The sequence below is a fragment of the Odocoileus virginianus genome, chromosome 33, assembly GCF_023699985.2.
Source record: "Odocoileus virginianus isolate 20LAN1187 ecotype Illinois chromosome 33, Ovbor_1.2, whole genome shotgun sequence".
In the NCBI taxonomy this organism is placed as follows: Eukaryota; Metazoa; Chordata; class Mammalia; order Artiodactyla; family Cervidae; genus Odocoileus; species Odocoileus virginianus.
This window is the reverse complement of record NC_069706.1, coordinates 37,981,270-37,998,708: the sequence shown is the minus strand read 5'-3', so window position 1 is coordinate 37,998,708 and position 17,439 is coordinate 37,981,270. Positions and strand designations below refer to the sequence as shown.

Sequence of the window (17,439 nt, the reverse complement as noted above, 5' to 3'; positions counted from 1 at the left end):
CCCACCCTGGCTCCCGGACCCCAGGACTGACCCTGTGCCCCACCTGCTTTCCAGGCTATCAGGTCTCCTGGGAGGTGTACGGGCAGAGCGCCTCGCGGCTCACACTCACCCTCAACAGCTCGACGCTCGAGTACAAGATCCAGGGGCTGTCCTCCCTCACCACCTACACCATCGACGTGGCGGCCGTCACCGCCGCGGGCACCGGCGTGTCCACCTCGTCCACCATCTCTTCCGGGGTGCCCCCAGGTCAGTAGCTCAGGCCCTGCTGTCCCCGCGGCCATGCTCCCCGGGCCTCACTCACGCTCCGAGTTGGTGGGCATCTTTGTGCAGAAGTCACTGGGGGCCTTTGAAAGAGGGGTGTGAGCCCTGCGCTGGGATGGTCGGGGGTCAGTGAATTACTGCAGTTAAGACCAAGAGGCACAGAACTATCCCCTCAGCAAGGCAGGAGGAGTGTGGGTCTGCAAGACGGAGCAGGAAGGTGGGGCGGAAGCGGGCGGGGGGGTCGCAGTGAAGGTCGGGGAGCGCGTGCACCCCCGGCGGGGCCTTTCTGGAGGTCAGATCATCTCCCTAATTCACACTCATTCCAGCTTCGGAAATTGCACTCAGCTGTTTCTCTCCAAAGTTTACATTTAAAATGAAAGCGTTTTTCCCAGGAATTCACCAACACACAAGCGTGAGAAAATGTTGTGGGGCCATCGATTCCGTTCTAGAGCTAAACCAGAGACCTTGTGCTCCACAGAAGCCATCTGGTCACCTCCTTTGGGTCTCTGAGAAAAGCAGGACGGCCCTGAAGACTGAAACCAGCCGTCATCCCCGCAGCCCTCTCCTCGGGGAGCTGGGAGCCCCGGGGTCCCGGGACACAGCTGTCCGTCCCCTGACGCACAGTCACCACTGTCCTTTCTCTCGGGCAGGGCTTCTCACACTGTCCTGTGCGTCCATCTCCACGCCCCACCCCGTCTGTGCTGGGCCAGCCCCCACATGGATGTGGGCAAGGCTGCAGAACTTGCCCCGGGTCGCGCTCCAGGTGGCGCCCACGCTGCTGGCCGGGGGCCACACTTGAGCCGATCCGATGTCTTCTCTAAGGCATCTACATAAGACACGTGTCCTTTCTTAAGAAGGAAGTCTTTGGCTTCCAGAGAGATTCACATATTCCACGCACACAGCAGCTCCCAAAACGCACATTCAAAGGTTAGGACCCCAGTAACTAGTGACAATGAGGCGGCAATGATGCCATGTGATTTCATTCGTTAGAACCGGCTAATGGGCAGCGGCCGGGGTAACACGGAGCATCCCTGGGCGACCAACTTATTCCCTGGATGGTTTGGACACCGTCCAACCGGGGCCTGGAAGTGGCCAGCTGACCTCACCTCCGAGCGGCCTCGATCCCAGCGTGACTGTGATCAGCACTACCCCGGATGCAGAGAAGGGCTGCCAGAGTCGGGCCCAGCCGCGCCGAGTGGACCTGACAGCCTGGCTGGGGGAGGCCAGGGTCCCCAGGAGCCGGGGTCTGTCCTGGGTCACACCGAGAAAAAGCCCGTGATGACCATCACTTTGGGCTATAATCCATTTGCGGTGCTTGAAGTTGACATCCATTCATGGCTGGAGAACCAGCTGCAGAACCCAGAGAGCTGACAGATATACAGAAAAGAGTCACTTCTCCTTCGATTTAGTCTCCTCTTCAAGTTCACTAAAGGTGAGGTGGAAAGGACCCCTGAGAGCCCAGCGACGCGGCGTGTGCCAGCACTGAGCCTTCACCAGAGTGGTCCTGTGGCCCCCGTGCGAGACCTGGTCTTAAACACCCCGAACACAGCGAGTCCGGACGTCATCCCTTGGACACAGAGCGTCTGGGAGCCTTTCCTGACACTGGTGTCCTCTTTCTCTCCTTCGATGCATCCCGCGGTCTTTCTCGAGCAGTTTTCAGTTGCCCAGTAATGTCAAAGCTCTCCCTGTGGACCCACAGCATCTCACTTTCTAGTGGGGCAGGCTCCTGGGGGCGGGCCAGGGGGTCAGCCTGCAGAAGGGCCTCTGTCCAAGGAGGAGGCTTAGCCACAGCCGGCCGCAGACGCGGGACCACACGCAGAGCCCACCTGCCCTCGTCCAGTTCCCAGAGCAAAAGACCGCAGGCAGAGGGGGACCAGTTCTGCACTTTCACCTGAGTCCGGTTGTCTTGGAAACCAGAGCCAGGAAGCCTATGGCTTGGGACCCACCGACCTCCCATTTCAAGCTGCCGGGAGATACTTGGGGTGCACACTCCCTCCCCATCCTGTTTCGAAGGCACCAGGTCATTGTCAGAAGGGAGACGGACACTCAGCCCTTTGCATTCTTTGAGGATCCTCGGAAGGAACGCTGTGCTTCTCACTCTGGCAGTTGTAAAAATAAACCCTGTCTGGTGTAAAGGCCTGTTGAGAGTGGTTGTTGCTGACATGTTTGATACCTTTCCTGAGCTGTGGCAGGATTTAAATCTCCACCTTCCCTCTCTCCTCTATGTGCAGAACTTCCCGGTGCCCCATCCAATCTGGTCATTTCCAACATCAGCCCTCGCTCGGCCACGCTCCAGTTCCGACCGGGGTATGACGGGAAGACGGCCATCTCCAGGTGGATTGTGCAGGGACAGGTATGGTCACCCTGAAGCTGAGAGCTGCAGTTCCCGTAGAGTAAGGCGGGGCCTGGAGGTGACAGGCAGTTCAGAGATGCCTCTGCGGGGTAGATGAGCCCCTGGCTGCTGCGGCCTTGGGTGGTTGAGGGGGGGCAGTGGTGTTTGGAGGAGGAGAACAGGAGTCTGGAGTGGCTGGGGTGCCCGGGGCAGACGTGGGAACAAGAGGGGACACAGGGTATTAGGCTGGACTCTCCCTGGATGACGGAAGAAGGGGTGGTGGGGGCGCACGCTCAAGTCATGGTTCGGTTCGGCTCCGTCGCTCAGTCGTGTGAGGCGTGTGACTCTTTAGGACCCATGAACTGCAGCACGCCAGGCTTCCTCGTTCATCACCAGCTCCTGGGGCTTGTTCAAACTCATGTCCATCAAGTCGGTGATGCCATCCAACCATCTCATCCTCTGTCGTCCCCTTCTCCTTCTGCCTTCAATCTCTCCCAGCATCAGGGTCTTTTCCAGTGAGTCAGTTCGTTGCCTCAAGTGCCCAAAGTATTGGCGTTTCATCTTCAGCATCAGTCCTTCCAATGAATATTCAGGACTGATTTCCTTTAGGATGGACTGGTTTGATCTCCTTGTAGTCCAAGGGACTTTTAAGAGTCTTCTCTAACACCACAGTTCAAAAGCATCAATTCTTCGGCACTCAGCTTTCTTTGTAGTCCAACTCTCACATCTATACATGACTAATAGAAAAACCATAACTAATGGACAGGGAAGCCTGGCGTGCTGCAGTCCATGGGGTCGCGAAGAGTCGGACACGACTGAGCAACTGAACTGAACTGAGTGGAAAAACCATAGCTTTGACTAGACGGACCTTTGTTGGCAAAGTAATGTCTCTGCTTTTTAATATGCTGTCTAGGTTGGTCATAACTTTCCTTCTAAGGAGCAAGCATCTTTTAATTTCATGGCTACAATCACCATCTTCAGTGATTTTGGAGCCCCCAAAAATAAAATCTCTTACTGTTTCCATTGACTCCTCATCTATTTGCCATGAAGTGATGGGATGATCTTCATTTTTTGAATGTTGAATTTTAAGCCAACTTTTTCACTCCCCTCTTTCACTTTCATCAAGAGGCTCTTTAGTTCCTCTTTGCTTTCTGCCATAAGGGTGGTGTCATCTGCATATCTGAGGTTATTGATATTTCTCCTGGCAATCTTGATTCCAGCTTGTGCTTCATCCAGTCCAGCATTTCATATGATGTCCTCTGCATATAAGTTAAATAAGCAGGGTGACAATATACAGCCTTGGCATACTCCTTTCCTGATTTGGAACCAGTCTGTTGTTCCATGTCCTGTTCTAACTGTTGCTTCTTAACCTGCATACAGATTTCTCAGGAGGCAGGTCAGGTGATCTGGTATTTCCATCTCTTGAAGAATTTTCCACATTTTGTTGTGATCAACACAGTCAAAGGCTTTGGCATAGTCCATAAAGCAGAAGTAGATGTTTTTCTGGAACTCTCTTGCTTTTTCTGTGATCCAGTGGATGTTGGCAATTTGATTTCTGGTTCCTTTGCCTTTTCTAAATCCAGCTTGAACATCTGGGAATTCTTGGTTCATATACTGTTGAAACCTTGCTTTAAGAATTTTGAGCATTACTTTGCTAGCATGTGAGATGCGTGCAATTGTGCGGTAGTTTGAACATTCTTTGGCATTGCCTTTCTTTGGGATTGGAATGAAAACTGACCTTTTCCAGTCCAAGAGGCAGTGATCAAGACTGTCCCAAAGAAAAAGAAAGGCAAAACGGTTATCTGAGGAGGTCTTACAAATAGCTGGGAAAAGAAGAGAAGCAACGGCAAAGGAGAAAATGAAAGATATACCCATCTGAATGCAGAGTTCCGCAGAATAGCAAGAAGAGATAAGAAAGCCTTCCTCAGTGATCAATGCAAAGAAATAGAGGAAAACAACAGAATGGGAAAGAATAGAGATCTCTTCAGGAAAATCAGAGATACCAAGGGAACATTTCATGCAAAGATGGGCACAATAAAGGACAGAAATGCTATGGACCTAACAGAAGCAGAAGATATTAAGAAGAGGTGGCAAGAATACACAATTGAACTATAGTAGAACTATACAAAAAAGATCTTCACGACCCAGATAATCATGATGGCGTGATCACTCACCTAGAGCCTGACATCCTGGAGTGCGAAGTCAAGTGGGCCTTAAGAAGCATCACTACAAGCAAAGCTAGTGGAAGTGATGGAATCCCAGTCGAGCTATTTCAAATCCTGAAAGATGATGCTGTGAAAGTGGTGCATTCAGCATGCCAGCAAGTTTATAAAACTCAGCAGTGGTTTGGTATAGGTTTCCCCAATTTGATGGTGCCGTTGGTTGAGATTTTTCTTTTAATTCTTTATCACAGTGAGCTACAGAACAGACTAAGATGATTGTTTGATACAGTCGGAATGGACGAACCTGCATTTTACTCAACAATGTTTATAGCGTGTATTTATCTCCAGGCCCTAGTCTAGCATGAGGTACGCAGCGGTGAGCAGAAGCAGACGCCGTTTGTGCGGTCAGGGAGGGAGGTTCTGTCTCAGGGGAAGGGCCTTCAGGTTGCTGGGAAAGGAACACGAACTTCCTCTGTGAGGACGGCATGGAGGACAGACGGCTGGAGTGCGGGGTGTAGGGAGGAGCTGGGGGCAGGTCATGGGGAGCCCGGGCGGGGTGTAGGGAGGAGCTGGGGGCAGGTCATGGGGAGCCCGAGCGTCCTTCTTAGGAGGACTTTGCACTTGACTCAGAGCATGAATGCAAGAGAGCAGGACCCACAGGGCTCATGCATCAGGGAGAGGGTCCCACCGGCCTCCATGGATCCCACCCACCCTGACGCACCTTATTCCACCCAGAGCAGAGCGCACTGATGCCAAGCCGCGCCGAGAGCGTAAGTTTCCAGACCCTCAGTGTCCTCAGCAAAACCCTGGTGGTTTTCAGGACTATGCTTGTGCTCTGTTGCAAGACAATTCGATCCTGGAAATTTGGCCATAAATCAGGGCAGGGATTCATCTATGTCTTCAAAACTTTCATTAAGCAACCATTTCTGGAAGCCTCTGTAGGATCCTGACAGTGGGCCAGCTAGTTGGAACCGATCGATCAGTACGGCTGGAACAATTAATTACTTAGGAAAGGATCACTGAAAAATACATCCCCGGGAAGCGAAAACCGAAACAATAAAAGCGAGCTTGAAAACACATCAAAGAAAATAAAAGAGGAAAACCATGGCCCCTCCTGGAAAGCAGAGGCTCAGAGTCGGCCAGACAGAGCCGGGCACTCGCTCCAAGGAGCACAGAAGCCAGGAGTCCGTCCTGACTCTTCCTGGACAGCAGTACCGCCGGGCACGACGGGCAGACGCTCCTCAGGGCGGGCGTCAGGCCAGGCGGGGCGGCGGGAGTGGAGATGCCAGCTCTGCTGGTTCTGCTCGAGACCTGCGGGCTGCAGCCCCAGAGCCAGGCCCGGGAGCGGCCAGCTCCTGCTCCCGGGGCCCGCTCGCCAGGATGCTCACGGCTCCGGGTCCGGGAGGGGTCCTCCCTCTGTCCATGGAGAGAAGGTGATGGGTGAGCACGTGGCCCCTCTCTGTACGTGAAGTGCACGCGCGTTATGCTTCTCTGCCACAACGGACCTATTAATACCTGTGTTTTTAATAGAAAACATTTTCAGCATGCCCAGAAGGAACACGCTCCCACACACCCTTCACCCACCCTCCACCCTTCTCTATGTTCATCTGGTCCCTCTTTCTGTTATTGCTGGAGTGTTTGATTTTCTTGCTTTGTTTTTTTTTTTTTCAATTTAAAAAATTTTAGTAAAGTATCTCTGATTTACAATATGTATTACTTTCAGTTGTACAATATTTTTGCAGATTATATTCCATTTAAAGTTATTATAGGATATTGTCTGTATTCACCGTGCTGTGTCTTGTGGTTCAGTCTCTCAGTCGTGTCTGACTCTTTGCAACCCCATGGACTGCAGCACGCCAGGCCTCCCTGTCCTTCACCATCTCCCCGAGTTTCCTCAGACTCATGTCCATTAAGTCAGTGATGCCATCCAACCATCTCATCCTCTGTTGCCCCCTTCTCCTCCTGCCCTCAATCTTTCCCAGCATCAGGGTCTTTTCCAGTGAGTTGGCTCTTCACATTAGGTGGCCAAAGTAATTTTTAAAGATTATACTCCATTTAAGGTTATTACAAGATATTGGCTATATTCACTGTACTGTACATTAAACCCTTTATCTTATTTATTTCACGCCTGCTAGCCTGCTCCTCTCCTTTTAAATTGATGTATAGTGGCTGTACAGTATCACATAAGTTACAGGTGTACAATATAGTGATTTGTGATTTTTAAAGGCGCGACTCCACTTATGGTTATTATAAAGTATTAGCTCCGTTGCCTGTGGTGTGAGCAGCTTGTGCTCCTGTCCAGAGCTCTGGGACACCACCATCTCCCACTCCCCTCGCTTGTCCAGGCTGTTGGCAGAGCTCACTTGCCGAGGCCCTGGGACTGAGCCAGCCATCGTTATCTCCGGCTCCGAGGGTCCCCACGTCCCCTCCTCCACCTGCAGAGCCCTCAGTGGGGCGGGGGCATGTCCTTCTCAGGCTGCCACTGTCTCTTTCGTCTCTCTCCCTGACCCACTCTCCCGCCTCTCTCTGGCATTTTTAGGGTCAATTAGACTCACCCAGATAATCCAGGATAATCTCCCTATTTCAAGGCTCTTAACCTTAATCACATCTGCAGAGTCCCTTCTGTGTGGGGTGACCTGCCTGCAGGCCCCAGGGTCCAGGGTGTGGACCTCCAGGTGAGGGGAGACGCCTGCAGGGGCCTTATTCTGCCTAGAGGCTGCTCTCAGCCTTCTGCGCTCCTTTTGTGTTTATGCGGCTGAACCTCTGAGCTCCATCCCTAGGAATGGGATTTCGGGACCAACAGTGAGTGTAAACTTTCTGGACATTACCAAAGCTTTCTGCTGCAGGTCGTACATGTTGCATTTCTGTCAACTATATATAGAATTTTTTGCCATGCCAAACAAAACTGAAGTTTAATTTATCAATCTTTTCTTGCAGGCGTTTGGACTTTGAGGTCTTAGATAGAACGGCTTTCCTCATTCTCAGGTCATAAAGGAATTCACCCAGTTTTTACTACCACATCTGTGATTTCATGTTTGCATTTAGGTCTCCATCCATTTGGAATTTGTTCTTTTATATGAATGATATGAATCCACTTTTTATGATTTTGCAAGTAGCTGTGTAATTGTCCCAAAGCCATCTATTAAGAAGTCCATGTTTTCCCTCCTCCTCATTTATAGCATTAAATTCCCATGTGCACGTGGGTCTGTTTCTAAAATTTTTATTCTGTTCTATTAGTCTGCCTGTTCATGCAGTAACTCCACATTGTTTAATTAGAGAGGCTTTAAAATGTGTCTTAGTGCGTGGTAAGGTCTTCACCACCCCCACCATCACACATATACACGCATGCACACACGCCCTCACATGCACACATGCCCTCACACGCACTGCCTGACTTATTTAGCATTTTTCTCACCTTCCTCATGTCTCATGACGTCGAGTCTTTCTTTCCACGAGCACAGTACGTCTTTTCATGATCTGTCTATTTTCATCAGCTGTTTGCTTCTCGGGAAAAGTACTGGGCTGTCTCTTCCTACCTTCACTCTGCTCCCCAAAAGGCAGGGCAGCTGGGGGGATCAGTGTGCCCCGAAAGCCATGACAGGAAGAATGTGAGCTTTGTACACCACCCTGGCGCCCCCTTTCCTTGCCCCCTATCCCAGCTCTGGCGTGGGCATGTTTAACTTCTGTGCCAGCCTCAGTGTCCTCACCTGTAAAACAGGGTCAGTAGTTCTGTCACAAGACCGTCATGAGGATTAATGAACGTATGTACATTTTAAATGACATTTTCTGACTCTGGCCTGTAGGATCACGGTTGATTTGGGGATTCTTTTTTTTTAATGTAATGAACTTCCGTGTGTTCTTGGGTTTCCCTGGTAGCTCAGGTGGTCGAGAACCGGCCTGCAATGTGTGAGACCCCGGTTCGATTCCCGGGTTGGGAAGATCCCCTGGAAAAGGAATAGGCTACCCACTCCAGTATTCTTGGGCGTCCCTGATGGCTTAGATGGTAAAGAATCTGCCTGCAACGCGGGAGACCTGGGTTTGGTCCCTGGGTTGGGACGATCCCCTGGAGGAGGACATGGCAACCCACTCCAGTATTCTTGCCTGGAGAACTCCGTGGACAGAGGAGCCTGGCGAGCTACAGCCCATGGGGTCGCAAAGAGTCAGACATGACTGAGAGACAAAGCCAGTGTGTTCTAAGCACCTTTACACATTCACGCATTTAGTCCTCGTACTGACTGTGAGGAGGTCACTGTGACCCCTTCCTGCAGACAGCTCAGCCCGGGAGCGGAGGCGGCCCAGCGGCCTGGCCCCCGGCCCACCCCTGAGGCTACGGCTGTGTCGCAGCCCAGCCCAGCGCTAGGGCGTCGCGGCCAAAAGCTCCGGGAATCTCTCGTTAGTTTGTTAATTCTACTGCCATTTTTGTAAAGAAGTCACGTCACCTGCTCCCACTGACAGTTTTATTTCTTCCTTTGAAACCTTCACATCGTTTCTTTCTGTTTTTTGCTTCTTTTTATTTATTGTTCTCAATGGACGGTCTAGATCCCCCTGTATCATATTGAATCGGAGCAGTGACAGAACAACCTTTGTTTTATTTCTAACTTTAAAGAAATGCGGTTAAGGTTTTATTATCAAGTCTGACATTTACAACGTTTATGGTTGGTTTTGTGGGGAATTTTTGGTATTTTGTTTTTATAGCTAGCTTGTATTGAGTTAAGACAGTTCTTTTCTAATCCTGCTTTGCTAAGAGTTGCTTTGGGGAATTTAGGGATTAAAAAAATCATAAAGAAGTGTAATTTTGTCAAACTATGTCTTGCATCTATCAAGTTGTTCATATTTTTTCATCTTTTGTCATTGGTAAGATGATTTAGGTTGATGTTCTAATGTTCGCTAGTCCCAGTGTTTCTGAGATAAACACAATTTGATGTTTATAGTGTGTGATTCAATTTGGGTTTAAGATTTTCGTATCCATGTTCATGAGTGAACTTGGCCTTTTCTGGCTGTTGGTTTGGCTCTGAAAATCGAGTTTACTTTCTCACCAGTTTTCATAAATAATGTTGTGATTGCTCTGAAGGGGGAGGTGAGAGGCAGGGGTGCTGACACCCCGACCTCGCCAGCACAGACAGGAACCTGGAAATCATCTTCCTAAGGTTCCTGGGGTTCTCCATCCCAGCTGTGTGTTAGCGGGTGGGCAGATTTTAGCACCCAGACCCTCCCCACCCCTGCCTCGTCAAATCAGCATCTCCAGGTCTGAGGCCCAGGCACCTTCCTGTTTGTACATGAAGATGACATGGGTCCCCTGGGTGACACAGCAGGTTAAAAGCTACCATGTCTGCTGCTCTGGTCCTGTCTTGGGGGCCCCTGCGTGGGGCCTGAAGGGGCTGTGTCAATGGTCCAGCCTCTTCTCAGGTCTCTGCCTGGAGGTTCCGAGGCTCTGGTTCCCTGGGGAGGACGATCTGGGCGGGCTCCCTGCCCCTCCCTTCCCTGGGCTGCACCCAGTGTCTCAGAGAGGCCCTGGCGGGGCAGATCCACAAGTCAGAGCACTCACCGCCAGCTCACCGTCAGCCTGTAGCCGCTTCTTGAAAGTTTGGGATCGCCCTGAAGTTCATGTTTACCTTTCACCTTGAAAGTATTTCAGAACTACATGAAAGTTGCTAGAATACTGCAAACAAACAACCCTCCACCCACCCAAACACTCCATCCAAGTTTTGTCAATTGTCCCTAAATGTCCTTGGTAGCAAAAAGCTCCAGCCCAGGACCGCACGTCACACTTGGCCATTTCATCTGTCCATCCCGCCACCTGTTCTGGTTCCTCGGTTGTTCCTCGACTTTCATGACCTTAACGATGTCAAAGATCACAGGCCATTCATCTCCTAGAACATCCCTCAATTTGGATTCATATATTTCTATGATTAGACCCAGATTATGCGTCTCTGGTCAGAATGTCACCAAAGTGATGCTGCGTTCTTTGCACTGCATCCTGTCGTATTTGGTGTGATGTGGGAAGGCCCCGTCTTTGGTGGGGCTGGTCTTGCTCACTCGATTGCGGTGAAGTGCACCAGGTCTCTCCCCTTCACAGTGAGTGAGTATTCTGTGGGAGATGCTTCCAGATGGTGTGAAAATCTCATTTTCCTTTCCTCTCACCTCCTAGAGAATCGTTCCCTGATTAGGTCTTGCCAGAATTAATTAGTGAATGAAGCGCCCAATTGTGACCTTTCTAATTCAATCATCTCTTCTACATTTATTGATTGGACTTTTATTGTTTTGCTTTTCTTTTTTTAAAGCTTTGTCATCTCACTTGTTCATTTACCTCAGTGTGGACTCATGAGTTCCTATTTTACATGACAGATTGTAGTCCGTTTCGATCATTATTTATGTCAGTGTGGGAGGCCCTCCCTGCAGCTGGCTTCTGTGTTCTTCCCACAACTTCCAGTTATTCCAAGACCCTCCTTGCTTTCTGGCACGAGATGTTCTAGCTCATCTCACTGCTTCCTCTTCTTTCTCAGCCATTTCTCTGAGGAACTTTGGATCCTTTCTGTGGAGAGTGGTATTTAGAAACCAAGAGCTGGGCCCTGGAGGTGCTCACAGCTCCTGGGGTGACCCTGCTCCCAGGGCTGCTTCCAGGCCTGTGCATCTGTCTACATAGGCTGAGAAGCACTGGCTCACATCTGCCCCTCCAAATGCAATTCACTGTGTGAGTGTGCGTGTGCGTGAGTGTGCGTGTGTGAGTGTGCGTGTGCGTGAGTCTCTGTGTGTGTGCATGTGTGTGAGTGTGTGTGTGAGTGTGTGTCTGAGAGTGAGTGTGTGCATGTGTGTGTGTGAGTGTGTGTGGTGTGTGTGTGGTGTGAGTGGGTGTGTGTGGTGTGGTGTGTGTGTGAGTGTGTGTGTCTCTGTGTGTGTGGTGAGAGTGTGTGTGAGTCTGAGAGTGTGTGCATATGTGTGTGTGAGTGTGTGTGTCTCTGTGTGTGTGGTGTGGTGTGTGTGTGTGTGTCTCTGTGTGAGTGTGAGTGTGTGTGAGTGTTTGTTGCTCAGTCGTGTTCAGCTCCGTGTGACCCCATGGACTGCCAGGCTCCTCTGTCCTTGGGATTCTCCAGGCAAGAACACTGGAGTGGGCAGCCGTTCCCTTCTCCAGGGGCGCTTCCCGACCCAGGGATGAAGCCCAGGTCTCCCACATTGCAGGCGGACTCTCTACCGTCGGAGCCCCCGGGGATGCGTAGTGTTCGTTCAGCACCATCCCTGTGCTCAGGCCTCCACGTCCACGCTGACACCAGCCTGACCTTTCTCCCAGTGCGCTCATTCTGTTTGCTTACTTGCCGAATCCCCCGTGTGTGGCCGATCCTCTGAGATGACCACCTTCTCTGCACAGGTCCTGACTGGGCTCCTTTGCACTGTGCTTCTGGAAGGAAGAGGGAAGGCTGCCCTAAAAATTTTAGCTTGCAAACTTAAAGTTATCAAAATCTGAAGTTAGCCATTCTCTCTCTCTTCCTCCCAGTGATACAAGATTCTAGAATTCTTTAATTCCAACTGAGTCATACTTGTGCCCAGCATTTCAGTCCCACCTTTTTTTTTCTGTATCCCCAAAGGCTGTGATGTCTATTAGCATCTTTTCTTATAGTTGGTGCTTGCTTAGCTTTCACGGCCAGTTTGGCTGCAGCTTCACGTCCCTCTCTGCTGGCCTCCAGGCACGTACCTTTCTCCCCCATACGCTCAGCTGTGCATCGCTCATGCGTCTCTTACACTCTGTCCAGCTCTGCTCTGGCTCTCGGGTGGGAGGTTCTCTGGTCTGCCGAATCTTCAGAACTGGAAGTCCCTTCAAAATAGTTTGTCTAAAATATTTTAATATTAACTCAGCAAGTCTAAAAATTCTGGGAGCGGTGCAGACGGTTGGAACTTCAAAACCAGAAAGGAAATGTTTTCCCCTGAAACTCGTTATCCGAACCATTTGTGTTTCAATGTTCCTAGAGAGTACATGTTCATCTATAAAAAGAAACTTGGATCCAAACCACAGGGGTAAGAATTACAGTCTTTTCCTGGCCAAGAGGAGACTAGAGGATAAGTGTTGACATTTCATCACTTGGCGCCTGGGGGGCCCTGAGTCACCCCCCGTCCCAGAGCTGACACACACTCGCCCCCTGCAGTGACCCCTCCTGCCTCGTGAATGAGACGCCACTCTCCTCCACCCTCCGCGCCGAGTCCATCAGCAGACCGCCACTTGGGTTATGTTGTGCTCGTCCATTCTCTTGATCGAATTAGTCGGCACTGGTTTTTCATTCATATACTAAGTTATCCCAAGAAAATCCCACGACGATATGGCGAAAACTAGCATGGATATACACTTTGGCGCAAAGTGTCAAAGTGTCAAAATCCTGCTTCTATTTGTGAGCTGCTCCTAAGTAGCCTCGAAGGCTTGTTACAGCAGGGTGTCCATTCAAAACTCAATGAAGGGGGAGGAATCCACCTGCCAATGCAGGAGACGCGGGTCTGAGCCCTGATCCGGGAAGATCCCACATGCTGCGGAGCAGCCAAGCCTGTGGGCCACAACTACTGAGCCCGCGCTCTGGAGTCCATGCCCTGCAAGGAGAGAAGCCGCCGCGGCGCGAAGTTCACGCACCACGTCTGGAGAATAGCCCCACTCGCCGCAACTAGAGAAAGCCTGCGTGCACCAGCGAAGACCCAGCACGGTGGGGGGAAGATAATAATAATGATGAACGAATAGGCATCTCTTTAAAGGTCTTGGAAGGCCCTTCGTTGCTAGGCCGGTGTTCAGTTATCTCAGACTGAAGGCAGAACAAACTCCGACCCACCCGGCTCATCTGCTCATACACACATGGCCGCATCTGGGGACTGAACAGACCTGCGGCCTCTGAGACCTTTCGCGAGACCCTATCACTCCTCTCCTTCTATCAGTACCGCCTTCATGGCCGTCATCAGCTTCCACGCATCGTCCTCCAACTCACCCCCGGGAGGGGCCGCGGACAAGGCCCCCGAGGACATGTGGTGATGCAGAGGCTGTCAGCACAGGCTTCGGGACCAGGCGGCTGGGCCTGGAGCCCCCGCTCTGCCCTCCCGGCTGGGCGGCTGCAGGCGAGTCGTCTGCCCAGGTGCTTTCGCCGCAGAGCAGGACTGACAGCAGCTGTCTCACGGCTGCTGGAGCGTCAGGACTTGTGGGCGTGTTTGCAGGTCCTGGACGTGCCTGGCTCCGTGTTCTGTGGACATAGGAGACTTTACAAGCGGAATCTCCTCTGAGAAGCCCGTCAGCCCCTCAGGCATGGGGAGGCCGTGTCCATGTCATGTTGCCCCCCCAGGAAGCCTCGGTGCATCCCCGCTATTCCTCTGAGAATGTCTGGGCACATCCTCTGGGCCAGGCAGGCTCCACCTTTCCTAAACTCAGCACCCTGGGGCCCTGGAGACCACGAGCGGTGTATGTGAAGCCTTCTGAAACATTCCACACCTCATTCCCTTCACATGGATGCGGGTCAAGCCCAGGCAGCCGCTCTCTGCGCTCACCTGGCCGCTTATCCGAGAGGCAGTCACCACCTTCTGCCCCATGCCTGGCCACGAGCTGGGATCCCCGGAGCAGTAAGGCTCAGAGGCACGCGGGCCAGTGAGCTGTCGGCCGCTTCGCGATTTCATCGCGCGGAAAGCAGGGGGTGATTTATAGAGGTTCGCTCGGGGTGCTGGCAGAGGCTGAGGAAGGAGGCCCGAGTCCGCTGGGTGGCATCCTGGCCCACCCCCAGGGACCACGGCCGCTAGCCAGGGAGGGCAGAGGGCAGCCGGACGGCCTCTGGGAGCAAGGACCGGGCTCGGCCAGAATGCTTCGTGATGGGACCACCTCTGCTCTTCCTCTGACCCATGTCTTTGCAGAAGTGTCTTTTGAATTCTGACCGCTTTTTAAGGGTGCCGAGAAGGTTGTGTCCTGGGGTTGTTGCCGGTGAAGTGTGGAATCACAGACCCTGATCCTTGGAGGAGCCCCCTTGAAAGGCCCTGAAATAAGCTGATGCCCAGATGTGGGTTAATAGTAAACAGCGGCTTTCCCAGCCATCTCTGGCTCTGTAATGCTTCTCTTAATCAGTGGCCTTTGACTGGAGAGTGAGCACAGCCTCCCTTCCCACATTTTCACGGCGCACCACGAGCGGAGAGACTGCAGGCGCCAGGGCCTCCCCTGCTCCCGCGCCCGCCTGCCCACCCGCCCGGAGCCCCGGCACCCCGCCCATCCCCGCCGTGGGCTGAGCTCTAATAGCCTGAGGCACCCCGGCTGCTCCCGAGCCTGCTCTGAGCGTGCTTTTCTGCCATGAAGATGCTGGTGGTAGCACCTGGGTGCAGATAAAAACTGTTTCCATCCAAAAGAGAAAAGAAAAAAAAAAGCCCATTTAGTGTGTATTTGTGCATAATAGTGGCCATTTTCTCAATGGGAACGGTTTCAGGGAGTGTTATGTGCTCATAAAACCCAGGACGGCCTCTGAGTGCTGGTCCCGGTAACTAAAGAGCAGGGAGGTGGAGGGCCGGAGCCCGGGTGCCCCAGGCAGGGCGCCCACAGAGGCCCGAGGCGGGCGGCGGGGCGTAGGGCTGACAGGTGGAGGCGCACCTTCCTTCCGCAGAGAAGCTGGTCGGGGACGGGCTCTGTCTCCCTCCCCACCCCCCGAGGACGGGATCCAGGCTGGAGAGTGGAAGCCCGGCCTTTGTTTCCTCTCCTGCTGGCCGACACGCTCCCCCAGAGAAAGCTGGATGAGTCCTGTGGCCTCGGGGGCTTGGCTCCCTCAGGGTAACGCTGGGAGGAGGATCCCGCGTTGAGAGCCTCCGCGCCGGCTCGTGTGTACTGAGCACTTAATAGACACAAGCGGATGAGAAAACCGTGCAAGTCAAGGCGAGTGTTTGGACTCAGAGAGAGCGGCTTGAGGCGGCGTGGCTCCGAGGAAGGACTGTCCTTGCCCTGGGATGGGCCCGTGCAGAGTGCAGGGCTCGGCCTGGAAAGTACTGCCATCAAGACGGCCAGCAGGCCAGGCCGGGCCCACCTGCCCACCCGAGGGCAGCGTCCTGCTGATGCTCAGCTCGGGAGGTGCTGGACTTCCATGGTCTCCACTCAGAGAACCGAGGTGGCCCGCCTCCCCGGCAGGGGAGGAGGGGTGCTGGCCGGGAGGAGCATCTCCCCCGGGCCAGAAACCGGCCCAGCTTGAGTCAGCTGAGCGTCCAGAGCATCCGGGAGCTGATGGGGGAATTCATTCACAAGGAACCAGGACCAGGCCACACCCGGCCATTCCCAGCACCTGCCCCCAGGAGACTGTCCATCCTTTGCCTGTGTATCCGCCCACCCGGCTGCCTCTCACCTCCCACGGCGTGTTCTGTCTCTGGCAGGGTCACAGGTCAGATGTTCTTTGTCTCATCACCTCGAGCTCTGGAGTTGTGGATTTATAATCACTGATTTTATCTCCTCCTTCGCTCATCATGGGTGGTATCAGGGCTGTCTGCGGCCCTTTCAACAAGGGTCTGTCAGCATTTCAGTTGTCATCAGCCTTCACTGTGGTGGAATTTCTTTTTCACAATAGGAAGGAAAAGAGTAACATTATTTCTGAGCAGTCTGTCACGTGTGCATACGAGGGCTGTCACCTCTGACGGCTCCTTCAGGAGTGGCTCGGTCATCAGAGAGATCTGCCGAGATGGGAACAGCTCGGTTCCCGTGTGACGCCTCTGCCCGAGTGCGCACGTGATGCGGGGATGGGTGACAATGACATTCACACTCGGATATTTCACAATGTTAATTGTTTGCCTGATTGTCCATAATAATGCCCTTGCGATGACTTTCCTCTCTTATTTCTCGACTTGCGTGGGAAGTCTGTACAAGATGCATGGTTTGAAGTGGCTTTTTTGTTCGTTAAGTCTATGAGGTCCTTTTCGTTCCTCCTATTATGGGACTTTTTAACATACCACAGGAGAAGGAAATACGGCAGCCTAAGGGAGAACTCCAGTACAACCGAGGGAAGCACTGTATGACAAATGTCACTTTCAGGAAATAGAGGTCAGTGTCTATATGAATCACACCTGTCAAACTGAATTAAATTTTAGGGAGTTATGTTTTCCTGTTCTTTTTGAGAATCGCTCAGATTCTTTCATCCTGATTCTCTTGTTGGGATTTTAGATTTGCCTATACGTTTCCTTTTTCCAGTCATTAGGTTTTATATTTGCTTCTTCCAGTCGTCCATTCATCCAGCAAACACATATTGAGTCCCTACTGTCATATTGGTTTCCAGACTCACGCCACATACCAGATTACAAAGACGGAAAGCTTTCAGTCCCCACCTCCAGAAATCCACAGCTGGGGGTGCGGGTAGGAGGAATGATCAAGATGTAATAATCAATAAAATGAGGCTTGTGAGAATAGTTATGAGAAAAAAAAAAGCGTTGCCAAGACAGCCTTGGGAAGAAAATGGGTAACAGAGTGGGATAATCAAGGAGGGCTCCACGTGGGAGGTGAACTTTTCGTAGTTTGCTGGGGAACAGGGACCTCCAAGCAGAGAGAAGAGCAGAGTAAAAGGCACATGGCCCCAGTTTTTTTAAAATGTAAATTTTATTATTATTTGGGTGGAGTGAAGCCAGAGGGTCAAGACATGACTGCCTGGAAAGATCGTTTATTACTCAGTTCCTAAGAGGAGGGGGCACGGGATGCCAGGCACGGCCGCACGGGGAGACCCC

At 52.1% G+C, this 17,439-nt stretch overlaps 1 protein-coding gene across 1 annotated transcript in view; it reads left to right on the top strand.

Annotated features, from left to right (window-relative positions):
• The window catches only part of SDK1 (sidekick cell adhesion molecule 1), a 722,340-nt gene that overhangs the window by 611,713 nt on the left and 93,188 nt on the right, over positions 1–17,439 (top strand). Inside the window, exons 21-22 of the mRNA XM_070460504.1 lie at positions 55–246; positions 2,493–2,614. Coding sequence (XP_070316605.1) covers positions 55–246; positions 2,493–2,614 — 314 coding nt within the window. The remainder of the gene's footprint in view (positions 1–54; positions 247–2,492; positions 2,615–17,439) is intronic.